Source organism: Sarcophilus harrisii, chromosome 4 (genome assembly GCF_902635505.1).
Source record: "Sarcophilus harrisii chromosome 4, mSarHar1.11, whole genome shotgun sequence".
Classification (NCBI taxonomy): domain Eukaryota; kingdom Metazoa; phylum Chordata; class Mammalia; order Dasyuromorphia; family Dasyuridae; genus Sarcophilus; species Sarcophilus harrisii.
In genome coordinates, this window is record NC_045429.1 from 305774546 (window position 1) to 305797572 (window position 23027).

Consider the following 23027-nt stretch of genomic DNA (forward strand, 5'->3'; position numbering starts at 1 on the left):
CAAGTTTTTTGTTACAAAATTATTTCCCCCTGTCTTTTTGCTGGTTCTGCCGTTCCAGGATTTGTTTTGGGGTGCTATTTTTATGGCTATTTGAAGGGGATTATGGGAGAGTTATGGTGATTTAATGTTTACTTCATCATCTTGGCTCCTAGAAATTGATATTTTTTAATAATTGTGTAACCCATTCTTATAGTACTGTGCCTCAGTAGTAGTAATGTTTCATTAATAATGACAGTCTGCTTCCTTATGGATCAAGGCAAAGCAGTTTCAAAATGACTCAACTTCAGATTAGAGGCCAGTAAACTTCATTCTTCTGAGATTTATCCCAATTTTCCTTCATATTCCACATTCACATATTTCCTATTCATTTCTTTTTCCTGCTACCTCCTTTTCTGCCTGTGTTTGGTGGGAGGCCACTTTGGCATTTATTTTCATACAGCATGCAGAATGAAAGAGGTGAGTAGCTTTTAGGCAAAAGCAACTCTCTGGATGCTTTTGCAAGGATGCCTCTGGCTGGATGTATTCCATCAGCAAAATACTTTTGTGTGAAGCGTCTTCTGACACATTTGTTAGACTTCACGTATCTTTCTTCATGACTCAGATTTGACAAGATTTAGACTCAAATTTGCCCAAATCAATCTTGTTTCTTAGCAAGGTTGTGGACCTAAGAAGTAATTTCCTGAGTGGTCCAAGTTGGATTTCCTGACGCTCTTTTAGTTTGTATAGCTAGAGAAAAACCTTATTTTTTTGTAAATGTTTCCTTTCAGCTTTTTTTTTTTTTTTTAAAGCAAATGTATTAAAATTTGAACAGTATTTCTAGTAAACTTTAAGCCTTGGTTCATTTCTAAGTGTACCATTGTGTTCTAGGATTTTTGTTCTTGTAGGGGGGATGAGTTTTAATGAAATGTGTTCAGTGCTCTCTGTTTGGAAAGTTGAGGAATTGATAACATTGTATTATTATAATACAGTCATATGATATGGATTTATACACTACTGAGTATGTACAATTCATTTAATGTATACATATATCTTTTTATAAATACTCAATAGTATTTAATCATTATTTCTTGGTACATAGTATCCCTATTCAAGAGAGAAGCAGATTGTTATAGAAAATGTCCCAACAGACAGGAGACCTAGGTTTTAATTTTGTCTTTCCAAGTAATTTTTTTACCTTAGATAAGTCACTTCCCCCTGCTGTTTATATATGTTCATATAGCAAATGGTGATAATCTGAGTTATGAGAATATAATTAATATTTGTATGGGACTGGCAGGGGAAAAGTAGGGAATAAGAGGAAGGAAAGAAGATGAGGGAAAGACATTATTATGATAAATGTATTAACAATTTTAAGCACTTGGTACTTAAAAAGTTTAGAGAAGTTTGTACACAAGTTAAATTCTTTTGAAGCTAGAAGACATTAAAATTTTATACTATTAAAATAGATTTGTATTAATAATTTTTTTTATATCACCTGGATTTTTCTCTCCTTCAAGAGAGCCATCCTTTATAACAATGAATATTTTAAAAATATGAAATGATCAATCAATGCAGACAAAAATTATATTCAGCATTGCTGAATATAATGGACTTCCTATGGAAGTCCTATTGACTTATTTGCAAAGGAACAAAGGGAGGTATCTTCATGTATCTTCTTTGGGCCAGACTTATTCTTTTTTTTAATATATATAATTTCACCACATTCATTTTAAATTATATTAAGGTTTTTCATCTACATTGATACTTATAATTTATATCACTTTTCTGGCTCTACTTCATCTTGCATTAACCTATGCAAGACTTTTTTTGCTTCTCTGAAGTTATCATATTCAACTTTTCTTATAGTACAGTTACATTCCATCACATTCATTTTCCAGTGTTTGTTCCCTACCCAATGGATACCACCTTGTATCCAGTTCTTTGTTAAAACAAGATGTACTACTTACTATAAATGATATTGTGAATATGGAGCTTTTCATTTGTCTGTCTCCTCCTTAGGATATATTATATCTCTCAATGCCATGATATTTTAGTAATTTTGTATGCATAATTCAGAAACAGCTTTTTACAATGGTTGTACCAATTTGTAATTCTACCTATAATATATGTCTTACTGGCATGTTTTTCTGATTGTCCTCTCTGATAAGTGTTAGGTAAAATCCAGAATTGTTTTGAATTTTCATTTCTTCTGTTAGTTATTTGGAATTTTCTTTTTTTTTTTTTTTAATAATTGATAATAGATAGCAACTCTTCTTATTGAGCATGTAAGTTTCAAAAATGTCCTGCTTGTTTGTGATGGAGTCCTATAATGTGAGCACGTTGGTATAAAATGTGAAAACATCATGAAAGTTAAATACTTGCTAATATAACATGATATTCCAAGTACTTCTTGGTAGAATTACCCCAGAGGTATTATAACAACATCTTTCTAGTTATTCAAGTAATTGAATATCCTTGGTGGTGGGCATTTGGTATGGGTAAAGGGGAATAGAGCACAGATCTCAGAATTATTCCCTACCAAATTGCTCTTTTTAGAAGTTTTTGTTTTTTTTTCTTTGTTCTTTTGAAATTGTCTGACTCTAGGGGAAATTAATATGATATTTTCATTTTGTAAATAATGTTTGCTCTATGAATTATCAATAAGGTTGTAGGTTTTTATTTTGCTTTTTTGAGGTACTATGAAAAATGTAGCAGTAGATATATGGCTTATACCTTCATGTTCTAGCTTTCATCTGGGAACTGGGGGAGAACACTATAAATAATGGTGAAGACATTCTTGACACAGTGGTCTGGTTTCAGAGCATAACGGAGGACCTAACTTTTTGAAGCATTTCATTCTTCATTTGGCTATGATGATAGTTATTTCATGCTCTATATTTCCATTTCATGGTACATGTATTTGGGCAGGTATTTTATAAATTTATTTTCTTAAGTGATTCCTGGGATTTTCCTGCTCTGATGTGTTAACCTCATATCATAAATTACTCCCTTTGTGGATCCCACATATCCTGATAGTGATTCACAGGCCAGTTCTGAAGCAAGTTATTTCTTATATATATCTATTTTGCTCAATTCAGTTCAGTAATTTTTTTTCCCCAACAAAATTAGTTCTTAAGTTTTTCTCTCCACAATTATTTTCAGAATCTAGAAATCTATTATTCATACATAACCCTCAGTACAGTATACTGACATGCCATATAGTCTTGTGAATCTCATTCGTCCTTATGAATGATTAAAAAAACAAAAAACAACCTGTTGTGCACTCCCAGATATTGTTCCTGGTTAGGAATACAAAATAAATGGTAAATCAGAAATCATTACCTAGTAAATTTGTTTAATTTTATTATTTTTTAATGTATCATTGATAGAGTACTACTATTTATTTGATAAATGGAATTTCTTTCATTGCAGTTAACACTTGATTATACTTCAAATAATGGAGTGACATGGCACAAAGCACTGCAAGATTTCAAAACAGATTTATTCCCTTAATTGTATTTTGTTTAGCATATAGTAGATTTAGTTTGCATTCTTTGAGCACATCTTTTTTTGATTGCTTGAGACTGTGGTAGTTGAGATTTGTTAGGTGATGGAATTAACTTTACTGTTGTTAAACCACAAATATATATATATATATATGTATAAATTCATTTACTGAGTTTCATTTACTAACTGAATTTTGGCCTTCTAAAGCATTGCATTTAAAGCAACTTAATTGGTTATAGAGAACTAATTGTTTCATTTCACACCTGGAAATTTTACTTCATATAATCATGAGAAAATAAAAATAATATTTTGGATTTATGTAGTGCTTTCTTGCCTAACTGTTCACAATGCTTTCTAACATCCTTCCTATTGAATTAGAGAACAGTTAATACTCCTGCTTTACTGGTAAATTAATTTTTTTGTACAGTAAAGCCAATATATTACTGTGTAATGAAACTAGAATAGTTTTATTTAGGCAAGATTGTTATTTTATTAATGTTTTCTTCAGAATTACCTGATGTCTTGTTCCAAATCACCAATTGGAATACTTACTAAAAAACATTTAACTTTAATATTAAAGTATTTTAACAAATATAAAATTGAATAATTCTTCTTTGATGAAACTGCAAAATGAGTTATTTACCTATTATGTTTCATGACTCTTAGGTTATAAATACTGCTGTTGGTTCCACTATCTAGCTTTTGAGAAAGTAGTAAATTACTCCTTGTTTTTCAAATTGGAAAAGCTGATTATAATGTTTGCAAAACTGAAATTTGCCATATTTGAACTTTGATTCTAAATTTAATCCAGCTATGCTAGCTGACAAAAAAGAATTTTGGGATGGCATATTCTTATTGGCAGGTCTTGCAATTATTTATTCCTTTGAAATCAATTCAGAATTCAAAAAAAAAAAAATCTCTGAATCACTACATAAAAAAATTTCAGAGAAAAGTCCAAATCTATCAGTGATAGCCGATTCCTTCTTTTGTGCTCAAGATATATTTTCTAAATCATTCTCCAAATGAGTCATTTTTTTTTTCCTTTAACATTCTGCCCTGTAGGTAGCTGCAATTAACCCAAGTCATCCACTTGCCCAGATGCCTTTGCCCCCATCAATGAAAAACTGCATTCAGCTAGCAGCATGTGAAGCTAATGAACTACTACCTATGATCCCTGACCTTCCAGCTGACCTTTTCACATCATGCCTTACAACACCTATCAAAATTGCGCTCAGATGGTAAGTGTCTATAGTTGGTGAGACAGGAATTCTACATTAATGAATTTGTTGACCCAGATATTTGCACCATGCTATGCTTCTTAGCATTGATCAGTTAAGTATCTATAAAGAATGCTGCTTAGATAATATCTTATTACCCAAAGCCATAAAAGTACATATATCTCCTTATATATTTTAGATTTGAGATTGCTATTTATGTTTTCCAAGAGTAAGAGATTTACTCCTAGAAATTAAGAGAACCTGTTTATTCAGAGATTAGTTATATGTATACTTATAGCACCAAGAATATATTTTAACTTTGTAAATTTGGATCATTATAAAAGGACTCTAGCCCACTCATAAGCACCAAAGATTTTTGTTTTAGAACTTGAGTTATATATAAACTTGAAGGCTAATGTGAAATATATCTTTTTCAATATGTGCTTCATTTAGAATAACATTTTTTTTATTTTATTAGTAACAATTATTTTGTTAATTTTTAGTGCCTTTCTTAGAATTTCAGAACATTTTACCAACATTTTCTCCTATGATGGTCACAAAGATTGCATACCTCCCTTACAATTCCATAAGTCAGTGATAAAGTTACCTATTTTTTGCTTTCTAATCTAGGTTTTTTTTTCCCCCCCTTTGGCCATTGTTGTTACTTTTTAATAATTAGCCTTTCATTTTTGTGAAGTTAATTTTTTTGTTCAAAACACATTTGTAGTAGCTTTCTTAAGGAACTAAACAATAAAGGAAGAATTTAAGTAGTTCTGTTAATTCTTTTATTAATATGAACTTGATAGTCATCAGTAAACATGGTCATTTCCATATACAAAGTATATAAAAAGAGAATGGCATATATAAATCAGTCATGCTGGCCAAGAAGCATTTAAGTATTTAATATTTGGCAGACACTGTTAAGTTCCGGGAATATGACAGTAAAACAAATCTCTTTCCTAGGAATCTTTCATTCTTATTGGGTAGACAAAATATTTTGTTATCTGCAAGCAGAAAGGAATAATAATAATGATAACTCACATTCTTCTCGTAGAAGATGAGATTTTTATGCTATGTTTTGAAGGAATCTAGGAACCTAAGAGGTAAGGGTTAAGAAGGAGGATATTCCAGGTATTGAGGCAGCTCATGCAAAAATAAGAATATGAAGATGGAACATTACATGTGAGGCAAATGTAGCTGGATCTTAAGAGTGCATGATGTAAAAATAAGATTCAAATAGAATTAAGGAGATACTTTATAAAGAGCTTTCAGTGACAGAGGACTTTATATTTGATCCTATAGGTCATCAGAAATTATTGGAATTTATTGGTTGGGGTAAAGGTATTTTGATTATACTTGCTCTTTAGAAAAATTCTTTTGGCAGTTGAGGAGAAGATCGGTAGGGAGAAGAAAATTTTGAGAAAGGGAAAGCAACTAAAGGACTGTTGCAATAAGTCCAGCAAGAGGTGATAAATTCCTTACAGTTGTATCTGCATGAATGAAGAAAAGTGGACATATTAGATGTTTCAGAGATCTGTGGGATAAATAAGACAAATTATATTCAAATTTTTCATTGTTCATTAAATTTTACATCTAAATATTGACACTTGCCTTTTTTGTCTGTCACTGGTTGAACTTCAATCTGCTATCTGCTGTACATTTAAAAAATATTTTATTCATGGTTTTTGTTTTGGTTTTTTGAGGTGTATTAATCATTCTTCCCCACTCCCCATTCATGGAATTCCCTCCCCAAGTAAACACTTCATTTCAACAAATAAACATTTTTTAATACTTAATATAAAAAACATTTTTAATAGATAATCTTAAAATATGTATTATCATTCTATAATGAGAGTTCATTAATTCTCCAGTAAGAGGCAGGAAACATAATTCATCCTCATCTTCTAGATCAGGGGTCCTCAAACTTTTTAAATAGGGGGCCAGTTCACTGTCCCTCAGATTGTTGGAGGGCTGGACTATAGTAAAAACAAAAACTTTGTTTTGTAGGCCCTTAAATAAAGAAACTTCATAGCCCTGGGTGAGGGGGATTAACATCCTGAGCTGCTGCATCTGGCCCGCTGGCCATAGTCTGAGGACCCCTGTAATCTAGATAAATGGTCATTGCATTGATCAAATTGTCCCTTTAAATAGTGTAGCTGGTTAATAAAATTTTCTTTTTCTTCAAAGTTCATTTTGTATTAGTTCATATTAAGATCCTTTGAATCTCTTTGTCATTCTTATATCTTAATAATATTTATATTCATATGCCATAATTTTTTCAGCTTATCCTCAAATTAATGAACTCCATCTTGTTTCTAAATCTTCACAATGAAAAAGTGGGGCCATAAATATGTTTGTACAAACCCCTATGTCTTGTTTCTCTTAGGTTTTATTCAAAGAATATATACAGCTTGGTGACTTTGGGAGTATAATCCCAAATTACTTTGAGAACTACTGGATTGCTTATACAGCTACTTCTGTGCATAGTGTTCCTTTTCCTTAGAACAACAGAATGGATTTGTAGCGTTTTTTAAAAGCTGTTTTGGTAGGAAAAAGACATTTACAAGAAAGGATAAGAACTTTATTTGGTACAGTGATAACTGTAGAGTGAAGGCAGTGCTGCTAAATTCGTATGTTAACTTTTTTCTCTACAAAGGAAAATAAGGACAGTGCCTGTCATCTAGAAAGCACTTTGCATATGATTGTTGCGAGGAAAAAACACCCTGAAACAGAAACCATAACCAATAGGGAATTGATAAGTAAAGAAATACTAAGAAGGAATCTGACTTTATTTGTTGAGTTCAAGTCACCTAACCCAGATGTACTACCTCCTTGGGTCCTTCCTGAATGACTGGCAGAATTATTGCTGAATTGTTGCAAGACATTTGAAAGATCATAGAAAAAAGACTGGTGAGCGGTTCTCTTCTGATTTACACCAGAGATTTCTTTTATCTACTATTATTTTGGGATAAGCATCTTCTAGCCCCACAATTTATTCTAAATTTCTTCTCTAGATCTTGTACTACTTTTTGTTGCCCTATGCATACATACATATACATTTATATATGTGTGTATACACACACACACACACACACACACATCTAAACACACACACACACAAACATATCATGCATATTATTTATAGCCATAGAAATATACTCACACAACACGTCTATCCACTCATTTTATTTTCCCCAATCTTATTTGTCACTCTCAAAGCCTACCTCATTTTCACAATGGCATTGGCATTTTTTGATGTTCTCTCTTGCACAAATCTCCTAATTGCTGGAAGAAACAATGAGGTGGAAAAGCAAAATAGGGCCTGAAATTAGGCTTTATATGTATCATGTTGCCTAATAATCCCTCATTCCAGTTCTGTTTTCAGTATTCTAGCTGTCAAATCTCTATGTCTCATTGAATTTCTCTTTTATCTCTCCCTATTTTCATTGTTTTCTCAATACACATTCTGATAACTACTTTGGGAAAATTGACTCCTATTGAAATTTTTGCTTGTTTCCCCCAAGTGGTAGAATTTTTACCTGACATCACTACTGGTTGATTCTACCTTGTTTAACACTGCCAGACACTCTTATCTATAGATAAAACACAAAAATATTTTCCCTACAGGAGTGTATCCAAAATCAATATGGCACAATTGCATGCAATAGCTGCTCTCCAGAACAATTAAACAGGGTCCTACAATTGGATATTTTTGGCAAAGTTTTTCCTTCGAAAGAAAGTACATCTTACTGAATGCTATTAGCCTAAAATGAGCAATATATTGCATTTTATGTAGTCATAATTAAATGAAATGTGTACTTCTGAGGAGTTAGCATTTAAAATCAATAAATGCAGCTCAAGAAGAGAATAGAGCTTGATTTCAGAATATAGAGATCAAAATTAGAATTTGAGAGATGAGTATTTTTAAGGATAAGATTTTAGAATACAGTAACATTAAGGTAAACATTTTAATTATGAATAATCAGAAATTTTTATTTTCATCATAAGCAATCAGAATTTGAGTTGCAAGTAGATGCTATGTTTTAAGCAATGAGTATACATAGTGCTTTTAAATTATCTCAAGAGTCTTTCATTCCCCAAAAATGAACAGGAGGAGAAGCAGGTGGTGGTCATTTTTTATAGGTAATGAAATGTAAAAAACAACATTGCTGATTTATGACAGGATGAAGAAGCTCTTCCTAAGTCTTGTACTGACTTGACTAATAAATATGCTTTCATGTTTTGTGTGTGAGTTATCATCTATTCTGATTTTATCAAATAAGATAGGAAAGTAGTGATCAAAGAAAGGTATATCTTTGTTGAGCATAACTACATTTTCACTTGAAGAAGATGCTGTTTATACTTATGTGTGCAAAAATTACAATGGAATGTGTCAATAAATCCATTGTTAAGTGATAAAATTATTGGTAGAAGATGTAGGCCCTTGACAGTTTAATATTGGGTTCAGTAACTGTTACTCTTTTGAAATCTATGGTTTGAAATAACCCTGGACTGAGCAATCACGCTACTCTCTTCTTGTTCCTTTCTCACTATATTTCAATATAATATCACAATTCAAAATGTATTTTTTCTTCTAGCTGTTTCCTGTTTTTCTGAGCAGTATAAGACAATCCTGAATTTATTATGTGTATATTGTATACAACAGAAAATTACAATTCAGTGGCACTTTATTTACTAGGGTACTTGTAAAATAGATTGATGTCTATTGCAGCATATATATGCATTTCTATTTTCTATTAATGAAAATGATAGCTATTATTTTGAATTGGATGGAGGGTAAGAGGCTTGTTTCCCTTCCATCAATTAAATAGGAGGATTTGAAGGTGCTTAAATGTTAGTGATAAAGTATTAATGTGTTTTTTGCCATAATGGAAAGTTTTCCACTTAATGTTTACCGTATTTAGTGACTGATGGACAGCAAATACAAGAATGTCCTAGAGCTGAAGTACAATATGAGGAGGAGGCTTGGTATCATTTTATCTAGCTGAACTAAATGATGTTTAGTCTTACATATCTATTCATATTCTCTCTCATTCACCAAGAAGTTATTTTTCTTTATGTTTTAGTGACTAGGGGACAGCAGCAATTCCTTTAGGAAATTAATCTTATTTTTGTTTTTAAATTTTTTTTCCTTTCATGTCACAGTCATTCAGCCTCAGTCAGTTAACATTCATCAAGCCCATTAGATTGAGCTTTCAATCATGAGAAAAAAAAATTAAGCAAAAATATTCCATACCCATACACACAGTGCATGATTTGATCCCACCTTTTCCATCATCTCTCTTCCTTAGGAAGAATGATATATATTATATTGTTTAGTTCCTTATAGTTTTTATCTTTTAACTTACATTATTTCATTCATTGTGCATATTCTTATTTCTGTTTATTTTGCTCTACATCAGTTTATAACATTATCCTCATATTTTCATGAACACTTTTTAATTTTCATTTCTTATTGTATAATAATGTTTTATTTACATAGGTATTTTTAGCTACTTAACAATAGATACTTTTAAAAAAATTCTTTAATATATCAGAGTATGCTTTTATAAAACATTATGTATAGGACTTGCATTTCTAATTTTGACTTTCTTGTGCCATACCCAGAGTGGGCTTAACATTAAAAAAACAACTAGTCCCATCACTTACTGGAAAATAGAGGAAGAAGAAGTGGAAGCTGTATCAGATTTTATATTCTTAGGTTCAAAAGTTACCTTAGACAGCAGCTAAAGCCATGAAATTAAAAGACACTTGCTTCTTAAAAGGCAAGTTATGGCAAATCTGGACTGCATCCTTACAGGCAAAGAGATCACCTTGACAAAAAAGCTCTCTATATAGTCAAAACTATGGTTTTTCAAGTAGTAGTATATGTTTGTGAGTGTTTGAGAAAGCTGAATGCCACAAAATTGATGCTGGAGAAGATGTTTGAGAGTTCCTTTCATAGCAAAGAAATCAAATCAATCAATACTTAAAGAAATTAACTCTTGACTGTTCCTTGGAAGGACAAATATGAAGTTTAATCTTAAATACTTTGGCCACATAATGAGATGACAGGATTTATTACAAAAAATTTTGTTGCTGGGAAAGTTGAAGGCAAAATTAGACGGGGATAGCAGAGGATGAAGTAGATAGATAGTATCATTGAAGCAAGGAACATGGAATTTGAAGAGTTTGAGAATTAGTGGAGGACAGAAAAGCCTGGTAAGCTCCATGAATTCCATGGTGCTCATGGAGTCACAAAAAATCAAATACAACTGAATGACTAAAGAACAAATGTTAGTTTCTGAGGTTTATTTTGCCTCCTCTTTGATCTTCTTGCCTCTGTTCTCTCTTCTGTAATAATCCTTCATGTTCCTGCCGCATTAATCTTCCCTAACATACATGTCTGAACATGGCTCTTCCCTGCTTAAAAAAAAAAAAATTATAATGGCTCATTAAGTACAGGATAAAAACTTTTATTCCTCTTCTCCTTTTAACTTTTATTTTATTTACTTTTTCACATTTCATTGCCTTCCTCATAGCACTGCATTCAAGCTTTTTGAAGACAGGTCCTCCATTATTTTTTCATATTTGTAGCCATGGTAGTCTTACAGCTTAGGTAGACACTAAATAAAAATTTTAACAAAAGGCTTTGTGAAAGTACATTGCTATTTCTAGGAATGTGAATTACAAACACTTTAACAGGAATATTCCTTTTACAGAGGAACACATTTTTGTTCAGTACCAAGGATGTACAGTGTTCTTCATCAAATGAGATAGTATTTGTAAAGTATTTATTGTGCTGCCTGACATATGGTAAGTATTTAAGAAATATTTATTTCATCCATCATATAACCATTTGAGTTAATATTAATAAATATGATTTTTACTAAATCAGTGGATAAATATTGACTCATCAGGCTATAGATTTTTAGGGAGTTGTGGCTTTTCTTAACAAAGCTAGAGTAGAATTGCTTCTGTAACATTACTCAGAAGTCAATGTCTTTTACATTGTAAAATAATTTTTTTTAACTTAGTCCTTTTACATTTACAACTTCATCTGATACTTTTCTTACTCAGTAATTATATCTATTCCCATTATTTCCTACCTTCACTATACTCAAGTAGTGAGAAAACTATCACTGAATCAAAATTGCTGTTGTCTGGATAAGAACCCTCTCTATCATATACCCAACAAGTAGTTACCTGGTTTTTGCTTGAAGTCATGAAATGTGTGGAATAAGACTCTTAACTCAGTCTTTTTTATTGTGCTTTTAGAAATCTGATATTATTGTAAATGACTATGGGTTGGTTAGTTATTGCTGTCCTGAAGGGCATTGAGGCCTGAAGCACTTTTCCATGAGAAACTTTGTTATTTCAAGCACACAGTGAGGCAAAGAAGTAATAAAAGCACTTGTACAACTTCTTATCAATTATACATTCTTATTTTATCCTTTTAAAGATAATCTTCAAACTTCCTCTCAACTACTACAACTCGCAGAATATTTTGTATTCCATCACTTATCTTCCTTTCTTACATACCTTGATCAGTCTCCTAGTTTCATCACTTGCTCCTTCAACTTTTTAGCATCCTCATCTTAATTTTGTTTGAAATGCTTCCTCCATTTCAGCTATAATTAATAAAGAATGTCTTAACTGACCTACCAGATTTATGTACTCAATCAGCTTTTCATCGGGTGAAAGTGAACTCACTAGTTTGATAGGCAATCCAAACTTCTTAGGGATAGTTCTCATTATTAGGAAGATTTTCCATACTTTGAATCTAAATTGACCTCTCTGCTACTTCTACCTATTTTTCCTAAGATAGAGTTCTACCCTTTGAGACCATGTAGAGTATATTATTCTGCAGTCAAATGATTCTGAAGTTATTTTTAAAAGATTTTGAATATACTAGTATTAGTATATATGCAGGAAAACTAGCAAGCTTATTTTACAAAATAGGCTTTTAAGGGAGACAGTCTGAGTAGAGTAGAGATTATATGTAATTTAAATTGCTTAGGAATTCTTAATGCATGTGAGTTATTAATGTAATTCTAGAAGAATAGAGAAACAGGTTAAAAATGTACAAATCATTGCTTAATATTGATTAGTGCAAGAGGAATAATTGTTACTCTTATGCTACTCTAATATTGTCATGTACCATTCTGCAAATGATTTCTGAGGCTTGTCACATTATAACCTACAAATCAACTAAAATATCGTTTCCTCTGCTTGTGTTTTGTTGGACTGCTGGCCATCCAGGATGTGATTGCTTAGCTTGGCTTCCTGTGTGATTTGTGTGTATGAGTATGTGTGTGACTGTAGAGTCAATAATATTAAGTACACATTGCATCAGAAATAGCTGGTGCACTGACAACATCAGATCTAATGGGAATTCACTGTCATCAGGAGAGCAAGGAAGCAGGGTTTTGATGGGAGGTACTGAATATTATGTAGAGTAGGTAATTCAGCTTAGGACATTCACATCTCCCACTGTGCCAATAGGCCTTTGGGAACATTAGAAAATAGCATTCGAAATCCCTTTGGAAATAGCTGTCTCTTTCACAAATGATCCATCTAGTCATATTACTCTTTAAATTTGAGCAGATGGTAACACAGTGTCCCTGGTACTGTTTTTTAAATAGTGTAAATTAGTTTGGGAAACATCAGTCTCAATGTCAGTTTTCTTACATCTTGTCATTTTTTCTGCAATTCTCATGATTTCTTTCCTTTGCTTTAGTATTGTTTGGATAGGTTACAGAGGCCAGATTAATAGATATTGTATTCTTGGACTTTAAGCTTTCTTTCAGTATTAAATGTTTTGAACATTATAATAATAATTAAAATGTTTTCACAAGAACAATATTTTGTAATAAATTGGACTTATTTCTTTCCAATTATATTAATGATCAGTCTATTAACATTTTACAACATGCTGACTGTAGAAGAATTAAGAGCTTGGTTAAATGAACAGGATGAGACTGTGTGTGTGTGTTATTCTTATTGTTTTTTTTTTTAATTCCATCTTTCCATCTCGATCAATTGACAATAGTAGTAAGTTTTTCTATACCAAGTGCCTTTCTTTCTTCCTTTTTTTTTTTTTTTTAAGGTGAATCCACTGGAAGAAGATATTTGTGTTAATGCAATAATAATAAAAGATATTTATGTTACCTTTTCAGAGCTTGATACATCTAATAAAGCATTGCATATTAAGATAAATATAAAATAATGAATTGTTGGATAAGCTTAATTTGACCTGTTTCTGAATTAAATATTTCTTAATATTCCTCAGTAGCTTTATATAATTTGATCATGTGCACAAAAAAAGCAATAATTTTTCTTTTCCCCCATTATTCTACATAGTTTTCAAATGTGTGTATAATTTCATATAAATAGATACTTATATCTATGTGTGTGTGTGTGTGTATATATGTATAATTATATAGCAGTAAGACAAAATAATATTAAAGATGTAAAACCTAGACAAAGATTAAATGAAATTACCTGTTTTCAGGTAATTTGATAGTGGCCTTACAGAACTTCAGAAAATGATTGAAGAAACTAAGACAAACAATAGATTTAACAAAATAGCAGAACAAAAAAATTATCAAATTTTCCCTGCAGTACTAAAAACCCAGGAAGAAAATCCTATTCAAAATAACTAAAAAATATGTAGAATATTAAGATGTTAACTTACCAACATACATGTAAGAGTTGTCTGAATACAACTACTAAATAATAATAATAAAAATATACAGACTTTGGTAATTGAAGATATACTCACTGCTCAAGATTGGACCATGCCAATATAATAAAAAAATGATAATGCAACCTAAAAATTTATTGACTTGGTGCTACTCTAATTAGAGAGTAGGCGAGTCATCCTAACTGAAGCAGTAGGCAATCTGAGGAAGAGAATGACTGGGGCTGCGTGTGTCTAATGAGTCAAGCTACTTACTTTACCATAATTATCACTTCCCTTTAGTCCCCAATGTAGATAGCCCAGGACTTTGAACCTAAGAACCCTTAGAATTATTAGTGACCCCCAGGCACTATCCTTGCTTACTGCTAGGCCCCAGCAGCTATTATTGAGGAAAGCAATTACTGTTGACAAGGAGTCCACTTCTTTGGCATTATTATTAACCAACTCCCACTGTGAAAATTGGAACATGAACCCAGGAGCTCCAAGAACCGCAGTGCCACCAAACTGCTAGTTGTGCTTCCAGATAGGCTCTGTACCTGTCCTCCAGTGAAGCAATTCCATGGGCAAGCGGCCAGCTGTTCTCACCAACTGCCATTCACAGGCATAAGCAGACTAGCCAAGCAGAAGCAGCAAGGTAACCTTAATGAGAGAAGGCCACATGTGCGAGGTGATCATTGTTATCATTTTGACCACCATTTTCCTATAGAAAACCATGGAGACAGCTCCAGAGTATTTATTCAGGAGCCTGTAGTATATAATTATTCTTCCCCATTAAAACTACTAACCTTGCTTTTAGTCTGGCCCCCCACAGTTATCTTCAGAAGAAGCAATTTCTATGGAGGAGTCCATCTTCCTCACTACCATCAGTATCAACTACTGACCAACTGCCACTGATGGACAGGTAATTCCAAAAGCCTAGAGAATGCTAGTGCTCCTTATACCACAGGTCCAGATTCTACCCTAGCTCCTGGATTTGCTTTATTGCTGCATACTAAGAACCACCAGCATCTTTCTGTCTGACTTAAATCTGAAACATCCGTGTATTTTTTCTCCTCTATTAATGCTTTTTGACTGAAACTTCCCCCACACCTTTTTTTTTTTTTTTAATTGTGGGGGGATTCTTGATGGGCAAAACAGTAATTTCAGAATTCATTTGGGGGGAAAAAAACAGGTTTAGAATTTCATGTCAAATCAACCAACTGTTAATCTGTTCCTAATGTGTGAGAGGTCAGGGTAGCTGGAGAAGGAGACCATAAAACTACAAACTCTGCTTTTTATCATTGTGAGGTTTGTAGTTTCACTATCTATTACTCCTCTATGTTGTGACTCCCTTCCTCAGCTATGTGTCCTCTTTATTTTGACAGTGGGCTGAGCAAGGGCTGGTTTCCTAACTGTATTGATAAATTGCATGCAGAGACAATGAACAGTGAATTTCCAGCTTCCATAGATGGCAACCAGAAGGATTATATAGATAAGCTCAATTTCTGAGAAGTGCCAAGTATGGAGCTCCTTCTAAGTCCTGCAGTGATAAGTAGCAGAATAGTTAACAGAATTTAGTGTCTATTCTCACTAGTCTCTTGATTCAGTATTAAAATGATCTTCAAAAACAAATAGATTTCAGAAAACTGTTAAACTCTTTTCTCGATTTTATACTGCCATTCTGGAAAGCAACATAGGTCTGTGTCCCAAAATATATACTTTAGCATTTCTTTTTGTTGTAGTAAAGAACTGGAGAATGCCCCTCAATTGACCAAATTATTGTATATGAACATGATAGAGTACTATTAAGCTGTTCTAAGTAATGAAAGGAAATGTTTGTAAAATAATGTATAAACTATTCTTCTAAAGTATAAATATGATGTGTGTGTGTGTGTGTGTGTAGTATAAATGTAAATTTTAAAAGCAAGTAGTATTAAAAGACATTAGAAGTAAGATCAGTGGAATGGCTAGTCACAAAGGACTAATGATATCTTCTTTAGATCCATCTCTAATCTTAGATCTAAGGATTTTCTTCTAAGCCATTAGAGCCTTTAACCTTAGATTTTTAACTCCTAGGTGCTATTCTCTGGTTTGTAGCAGATAAGTTGTATTATCTTGTTATAAGTGATGACTGTCTAATGTATAATTAACCTGAAAATTCCTAAACTTTGAATCATGTAATCCACATATGCAAGTAATATCATTGATCATCTTATTCAGTCTAACTATGAGTCTGTGTCATCGGATTCCCAAAGCAAGAATTTTCCTTTTTTTTTTTTTTTTTTTTTTTTTTTTAATTGTGAGGGGATGTTTGATGAATAAAAGAGTAATATCAGAATTCATTTGAGGACCCCTTAGTTTTTATTTGTTTCTTTGTTTTTTACATTTCTATAATAGTCATGTTATTTTAAAAAAAAAAATAGACCAAAACTGGAAAAGACCCTCAAGAAAAATAAAGTTTAAAAAAAACATTGCTTCAATTTTATGCTTCAGTCTCTATTCAGACACTCTTAATTGCTGAGAATAGTTATTCAGAACTCATTATCTTATGTATCGCCTTTATTTTGTACGCAGTATATTTCACTTTGTATCAGCTTATTGAAGTCTTTCCAGGTTCTTCTAAAGTATTCTGCTCATTTTTTCCTATAGCATAATAGTATTCAATCACAATCACCACAATTGTTCAGCTATTTCCTAATTGAGAGGCATCCTCTCAATTTTCAATTCATTATCCCCAGAAAAGAGCTGATAATAAATATTTTTTTGGTACACATAGGTCCTTTCCCTTTTTGTTTTTTAAACTCTTTTGGGACATAGACTTAGTAGGGATATTGCTAGGTCAAAGGGTATACATGGTTTTATAGCCCATTGGGCATAGTTCCAAATAGCTCCACAGAATGGTTGAATCAGTTCACAACTCCACCAAGAGTGCATTAATGTCTCATTTTTTTTCACATTTCTTCCATCATTTGTCATTTTCTTTTTCTGTCCTATTAGCCAATCTAATAGATATGAGGTAATACTTCAGAATTGTTTTAATTTCCATTTCTCCAATCTGTTGTGAGTTAAAGCATTTTTAATATGGCTATACATACGATTGCTTCATCTGAAAATTCATATCTTTTGATGGGTTTTTTATTAAAACAATTTTGATTCTGTTCTCTATGTTTTAAGAAATGAGGTCTTTATCAGAGAAATTTCAATTTTTTTCACAATTACTCATAACTAACTATATTTTCTCCCCTTTCCCCACCCTTATTCCACTCTTTCTTTCTCTCTTTTCATCCTGTCCTTCTTCAAAAGCATTTTGCTTCTAACTACCCTCTCCCCCAATCTACTCTCCTTTCTCTCTCTCTCCACAGCCCTCTTCTGTTATTCCCTGCCCCTCTTACTTTCCTGTAGGGAAAGGTGGATTTCTTTATCCAATTGAGTGTATATGTTATTCCTTCTTTAAGGCAATTTTGATAAGAGTAAGATTCACTTACTCTCCATTACTTTCCTTTTCGTTTCTTATGATTGTGATAATTTACTTCATTTCTACTTCTCCCTTTCTCTCTCTCCCACTACATTTCTTTATCACCCCTTAATTTCATCTGTTTAGATATCATTGTTTCACATTCAACTAACTCCTGTGCCTTTTAACTGCCCCAATAACGAGAAAGTTCTTCCTGTGTAGTAATGCAAACAGTCCAATCTCATTAAGTCCCTTTCTTGTTTACTTTTCCCTATATATGTAATGGAAATGTATTTGATGCTTAAGTTCAGAAATTTGAAAAAAAAAAATACTACTGATAATGGAAATCTTTCTCCCAGCACAGGCTCTTTCCATTTTTAGATAGCTCTTATTATTTAGAAAAAGCCTGTAGTCTCTTTTAAAAATTGTTCCCAGCATTATCAGTAGTTGGAAATAACATAAGCATTTGCCCTTCTTTTTCCTTTAAATTTGTATTCTCCATGCTCTTGCAGATGCCATGCAAGTATATTAAAATTAATAATCCACCCAGTTTAATTTATGGAATTAATAATACACTAAAGAAACAAAGGAATACTTTGCAGAATTCAGCAAAATTCATTTGGAGAATCATGTGATCTAGAATATCATGGGAAATAACGAAAGAGGTGTGGATGAAGAAAGAATGGCCCTTTGAGAACTCAAACTGTACAAAGTAACAGTCATCAAAACCATTTTGTATTGATTAAAAACATAGAAATAGAACAGTGGGACAAATTGGACAAGGGAGAATCGGAAGCAATGGAACTCTATTGCCTAGTATCTAATAAACTAGAAAACATAAATTACTTTTGCAAAACTGGGAAAATTGGAAAAGCAGTCTGGAAGAAATTAGACTTAGACCAACACCTATTATAAATGGACATGGGACCTTAATATTAAAGATTATATACCATAAAATATTTAGAAGTAAAACACATTATATATGTTTCTCAGCTCTATTATTTTCAATCTTCGTATAACATTGGCCTCAAATTTGAGAAGTGAAAGAAGCCAGAAATCTCCAAGTACCTAGAAAATCTCATGCCTATTTATCATGAATTGTTTCTTATAGAAAAAATATTCAAAACATCTGGATTGTAGCAAATATTGATCATTATTACACAATTTTAATTGAGTATATTGCAAAAGGTAGGAAACAATTGGTTATAGACTTGGAGTCAACAGAAACAGTTATCTTTGTGCAAACAATTCAGCGGTTAAAAGAAAAAGTTAAAATCAAAGTCAAATTTTAAAAATGATAAAGACAAAATATTGTGAACTATTACAACAGCTTTATTTTATCATTTACTCAGATGAATCATCACTGCTGAAAATGGAGAAAGAAAAAAAAGTCATATAGATTTTGATTTTCACCATTTCCTTAAAGCCATTAACTCATATAAAATAGTAGCCACAATAAGAAGGTAAAAGTAATCCAGAAATCACTTTAGCCAATAAATACTTCATCTCCTTGCCAAACAAATATAAAAGCAGAGATGATACCAATAATTAATAAATTTTCATTAAGCACCTACTTTTGTCAGCACTGGAAATACAAATGCAAAAATGAGATATTTCTTCCAAGAAATTACATTCTTCTATATGGGAGTTTAAAATACAAAAACCATTTACAAAGGAGGTACAAAGGAATATGAGTATAGAGGAATGGGTGGATTTGAACAAAAGCAGTAGAAAAAAAAGCAGAATACATTTAGTTATCTCATTCCAGAAATGTATAATAAATGAAACTGACAAAATAACAAATATAAAGGTAGAACAATATTTGCCCACATTTTAATAATAAAAACCTATATTCTTTGTTAACAATTGACTGTATATTTAGACCCTGATGCTTAAGTACCTTAAGTACCAAGTATGCTGGAACTTAAATAGTAATGAAAAAGAAGGGGAGAACAATTTGATCAAACAAAGCATATAGTGTGGAAAATTATTTTTGAGGCATCATAATCTTGAAAGCATTGAGGGATCATTTTGCAACATATTTTAGGGGAGAAGAATGTACCAAATGAATGGAGGAAAAACATATATTATAACTCCAAAATGCATCAAGAAAAGTTCTGTAAATAGCATTCTGAAGGCCTACTTTTTACATCTTTACCTGGCTGCCACATTTTTGTGGCATATCATAGGAGTTCAAAAATCCTCTCTCTTTGTTTGTTAATATTCCCCAGTATCCCTGGCTTAGCTTTTAAGGCTCACCCTAAAAATTTTTCTCACTCATTCATGTTCTAGATTATATGGAAACTGAAAACATTTCAGATACTGCCAAATGATCTTCATAATTAAGTCAAAGCATTTGGCCTAACTTTCCATACTTAACATCCAAAATCAAGTGGATGAAAAATACTTGATAGAAAACAATTAGCATTGGTTAGAAAACTTAGAAGTATTTCAGTACTTCTGGACTCAGAATTTGATGCGTAATAAACAACAGATTGCCATTGGAAAATTGCAGAGTTCTTTCAATGATTCCATGTTTCCTTCAAAAACAAAGACTTTTTTTTTTTAATTGAGTTTTCTTCCTGTGCTTGTTCAATGAGTGTTAGGATACTTTTAACTAATTTCAAAAATAGGATAGTCACATGAACAGAATGAGGAATAAGCTATTCTATCCTCCTCAGTTATATCTGTGTAATATTCAGAAAAGGTGAGAAAAGTCTTAAGTAAATTGGATGGATTTTCTGTGGTGAGCTTATGGGAATATATGGACAAATTAACCACACGTGATGTACAAGAAGGTAGAGATTATAACCTGAATTGTTGGAGGAAATATGCACGTCTATAAGTATAGTCACATTGAAATAACTTAAAACCATTTAATATTCATTGGCAAATGTAAACCTACAACTATTGTCACATAAGACTTTTAAAACAGAGGAATATCCATTTACCAAAGGAGATCTTCTGTGACTTAAGATTGAGCAAGACTCAAATGCAATGTCTCATAGATGTCAAAGTCCTATAAATGCTCCTGAATGATTATATCAAGTTTCCAAATAATACATTCAGTGACATTCATGAAGACTCAAAAGGCTTGTCAACCTAATAATTCATACAGAAAAATGTCTGTTCAAACCATGTTATATAGTTGGATAGCTTGTCCTCTAATCAAGCACTAAAGAAGGCTGATTATATATCCACAAAAGACACTGCAGATGAACACTGAAAATTGAATAGGAAAAAGAGAGCAACTGAATTGCATATGAAAAATTGTGCAGTGCTTTTAATGATGGCAAGCTGTTCCCTGGCACAAAGCCATCCTTTTAAAGCAATGTTCTCTAAGAAGTGGTGCAAAGTTGTGAACTGTGGCGCACTAGAGCTTCTGAGGAATCAGTTACCATTAGCCAAAGGAAGTTAGACAGAAAGTCTCATGGGTGATGTCAATAGACTACAATATACTTTTGAGGTTGATTTATGAATAAGAAGTGTAAAGGATACAAGATAAAATATGATCAGAAAATGGTAATTACTGGCCTTGTTCTAAGATAATATAGATCTAGAGAAGGCTTCTAGTACAGTGAGAAAATTCTTCATAGAGGATCATAAGCAATAATTGGATTATGTTGAACTTTGCCCCAAAGAAAGAATATCTCTATTAATAAAATCATAGCTCCATTGATAAACTGAAGAAATGACATGGAAATTCCAGTTAACTTCTCTGGCACTCACTTTCCAAATCCATAAAACAAATTATTTCTATGATATCTTCTTTTACATTTAGGATTCTATGAATTAAATAGAATTACTGGGATAGAAAAGATAGGTGTTAAGAATAGGTGGGATAATTTACCTGTCCCCTTATGAGTTTTCCATAAGAATTAATTTTTATGCAACTTCAAGTATATTATCAATCATAATCTGTTTTTATATGATTAACTTATGAAGAATATGATAAGATCATGTGACTTAAACATGTATTTAATAATTAACTGTATATGATCCTGGTAGGTAATTTCTTTGTCTTTTCTGTCCTTTGAATGGTTCAAATCATGCTTCCTGCCAAGTTGGGAAAATAAGTATTAGAATTTCAGGTTATTTGCTAGCAAGACAGAAATTTAACATTTAGAGTAAGTCTACCTTAAGAGTTTTTTTTTTTTTTAATCACATTACTTCTCTCTCCCTCCTCCCCCCCCCCCCCAATTTTATTTTATTTTCTGTTTTGAATTCTTTTCTTACCTTCTTATCCCTAATGCATTTGGAAGGCAAAAAACCAAAACACTTTACAAATTATAGACAAGTCAAACAAATTCCTGCATTAACCATATCCAAAAAAAAAGGAAAAAAAAGAAAAAAGTTATCTAGAGATGGATAGTATATTTTATTATGAGTCCTTTGGAACTGTGGTTCCTAATAGGTCTTTCATAGTTGTTTATCTTTATAATATTGTTTTTATTATAGAAAACTTTCTAGTTGTTTTGTTTACTTGATTTTGTAACAGTTTTTATAAGTTTTCTTAGGTTTTTCTGAAACCATGCCTTTCATTGTTTCATTGTTTCATATTCATTGTAGCCATTCCCTGATTGTTGTGCTTCCCTTCAGTTTCCAATTTTTTAACATCATGAAAAATTGCTCTTACAAGTATTATGTGCAGTTAGGTATTGTTCTATTTGCTTGATTGCTTTAAGGTATAGGCCTGGTGATAGTTTTTTGGGGGTTGAAGGTTAGCACAGCTTAATAACTTTGGGAGCAGAGTTCCAAATTATTTTCCAGAATACCAGAACCAACATAGCTTCAACAAGACAAATATATTAAAGCAATTGTCTTCCCATAGTCTCTCCAGTATTTATCATTTCCCATTTTTGTCAGTCTTGACAATCTGATAGGTATGAAATGGTACCTCAGAGTTGTTTTAATTTGAATTTCTTAATTAGTAGTTATTTTGAGCATTCTTTTTGTGCATGACTATTTATAGCTTCTATTCCATATGTTCTCTGAAAACTGACTTTTCATAATCTTTGACCACTTATCAGTTAGGGAATGGCTCTAATTCATATACATTTAATTCCATTATTACCTTTCTCAGAGAAATTTGCTACAAACTATTTCCCCAAATTTTACTTGATTTATAATTTTGGCTGTGCAAGATCTTCTCAATTTTATACAAATAAAATTGTCCATTTTGTTTCTT

General features: G+C 32.0%; 1 protein-coding gene and 1 long non-coding RNA gene across 7 annotated transcripts in view; one reads left to right on the forward strand and one right to left on the reverse strand.

Moving 5' to 3' along the window:
* Nucleotides 1-23027, forward strand: part of RPTOR (regulatory associated protein of MTOR complex 1) — a 511183-nt gene that overhangs the window by 202950 nt on the left and 285206 nt on the right. For all 6 annotated transcript variants that reach the window (XM_031965593.1, XM_031965594.1, XM_031965596.1 and 3 more), the window contains one exon: nucleotides 4549-4724. In XM_031965593.1, the coding sequence (XP_031821453.1) occupies nucleotides 4549-4724 (176 nt within the window). The remainder of the gene's footprint in view (nucleotides 1-4548; nucleotides 4725-23027) is intronic.
* On the reverse strand, nucleotides 9758-15334 carry LOC116423247. The gene is made up of 3 exons (XR_004233781.1): nucleotides 15192-15334; nucleotides 11217-11329; nucleotides 9758-11129 (listed from the first exon to the last, which is right to left on the reverse strand). It is a non-coding gene; the product is annotated as an uncharacterized LOC116423247 (long non-coding RNA).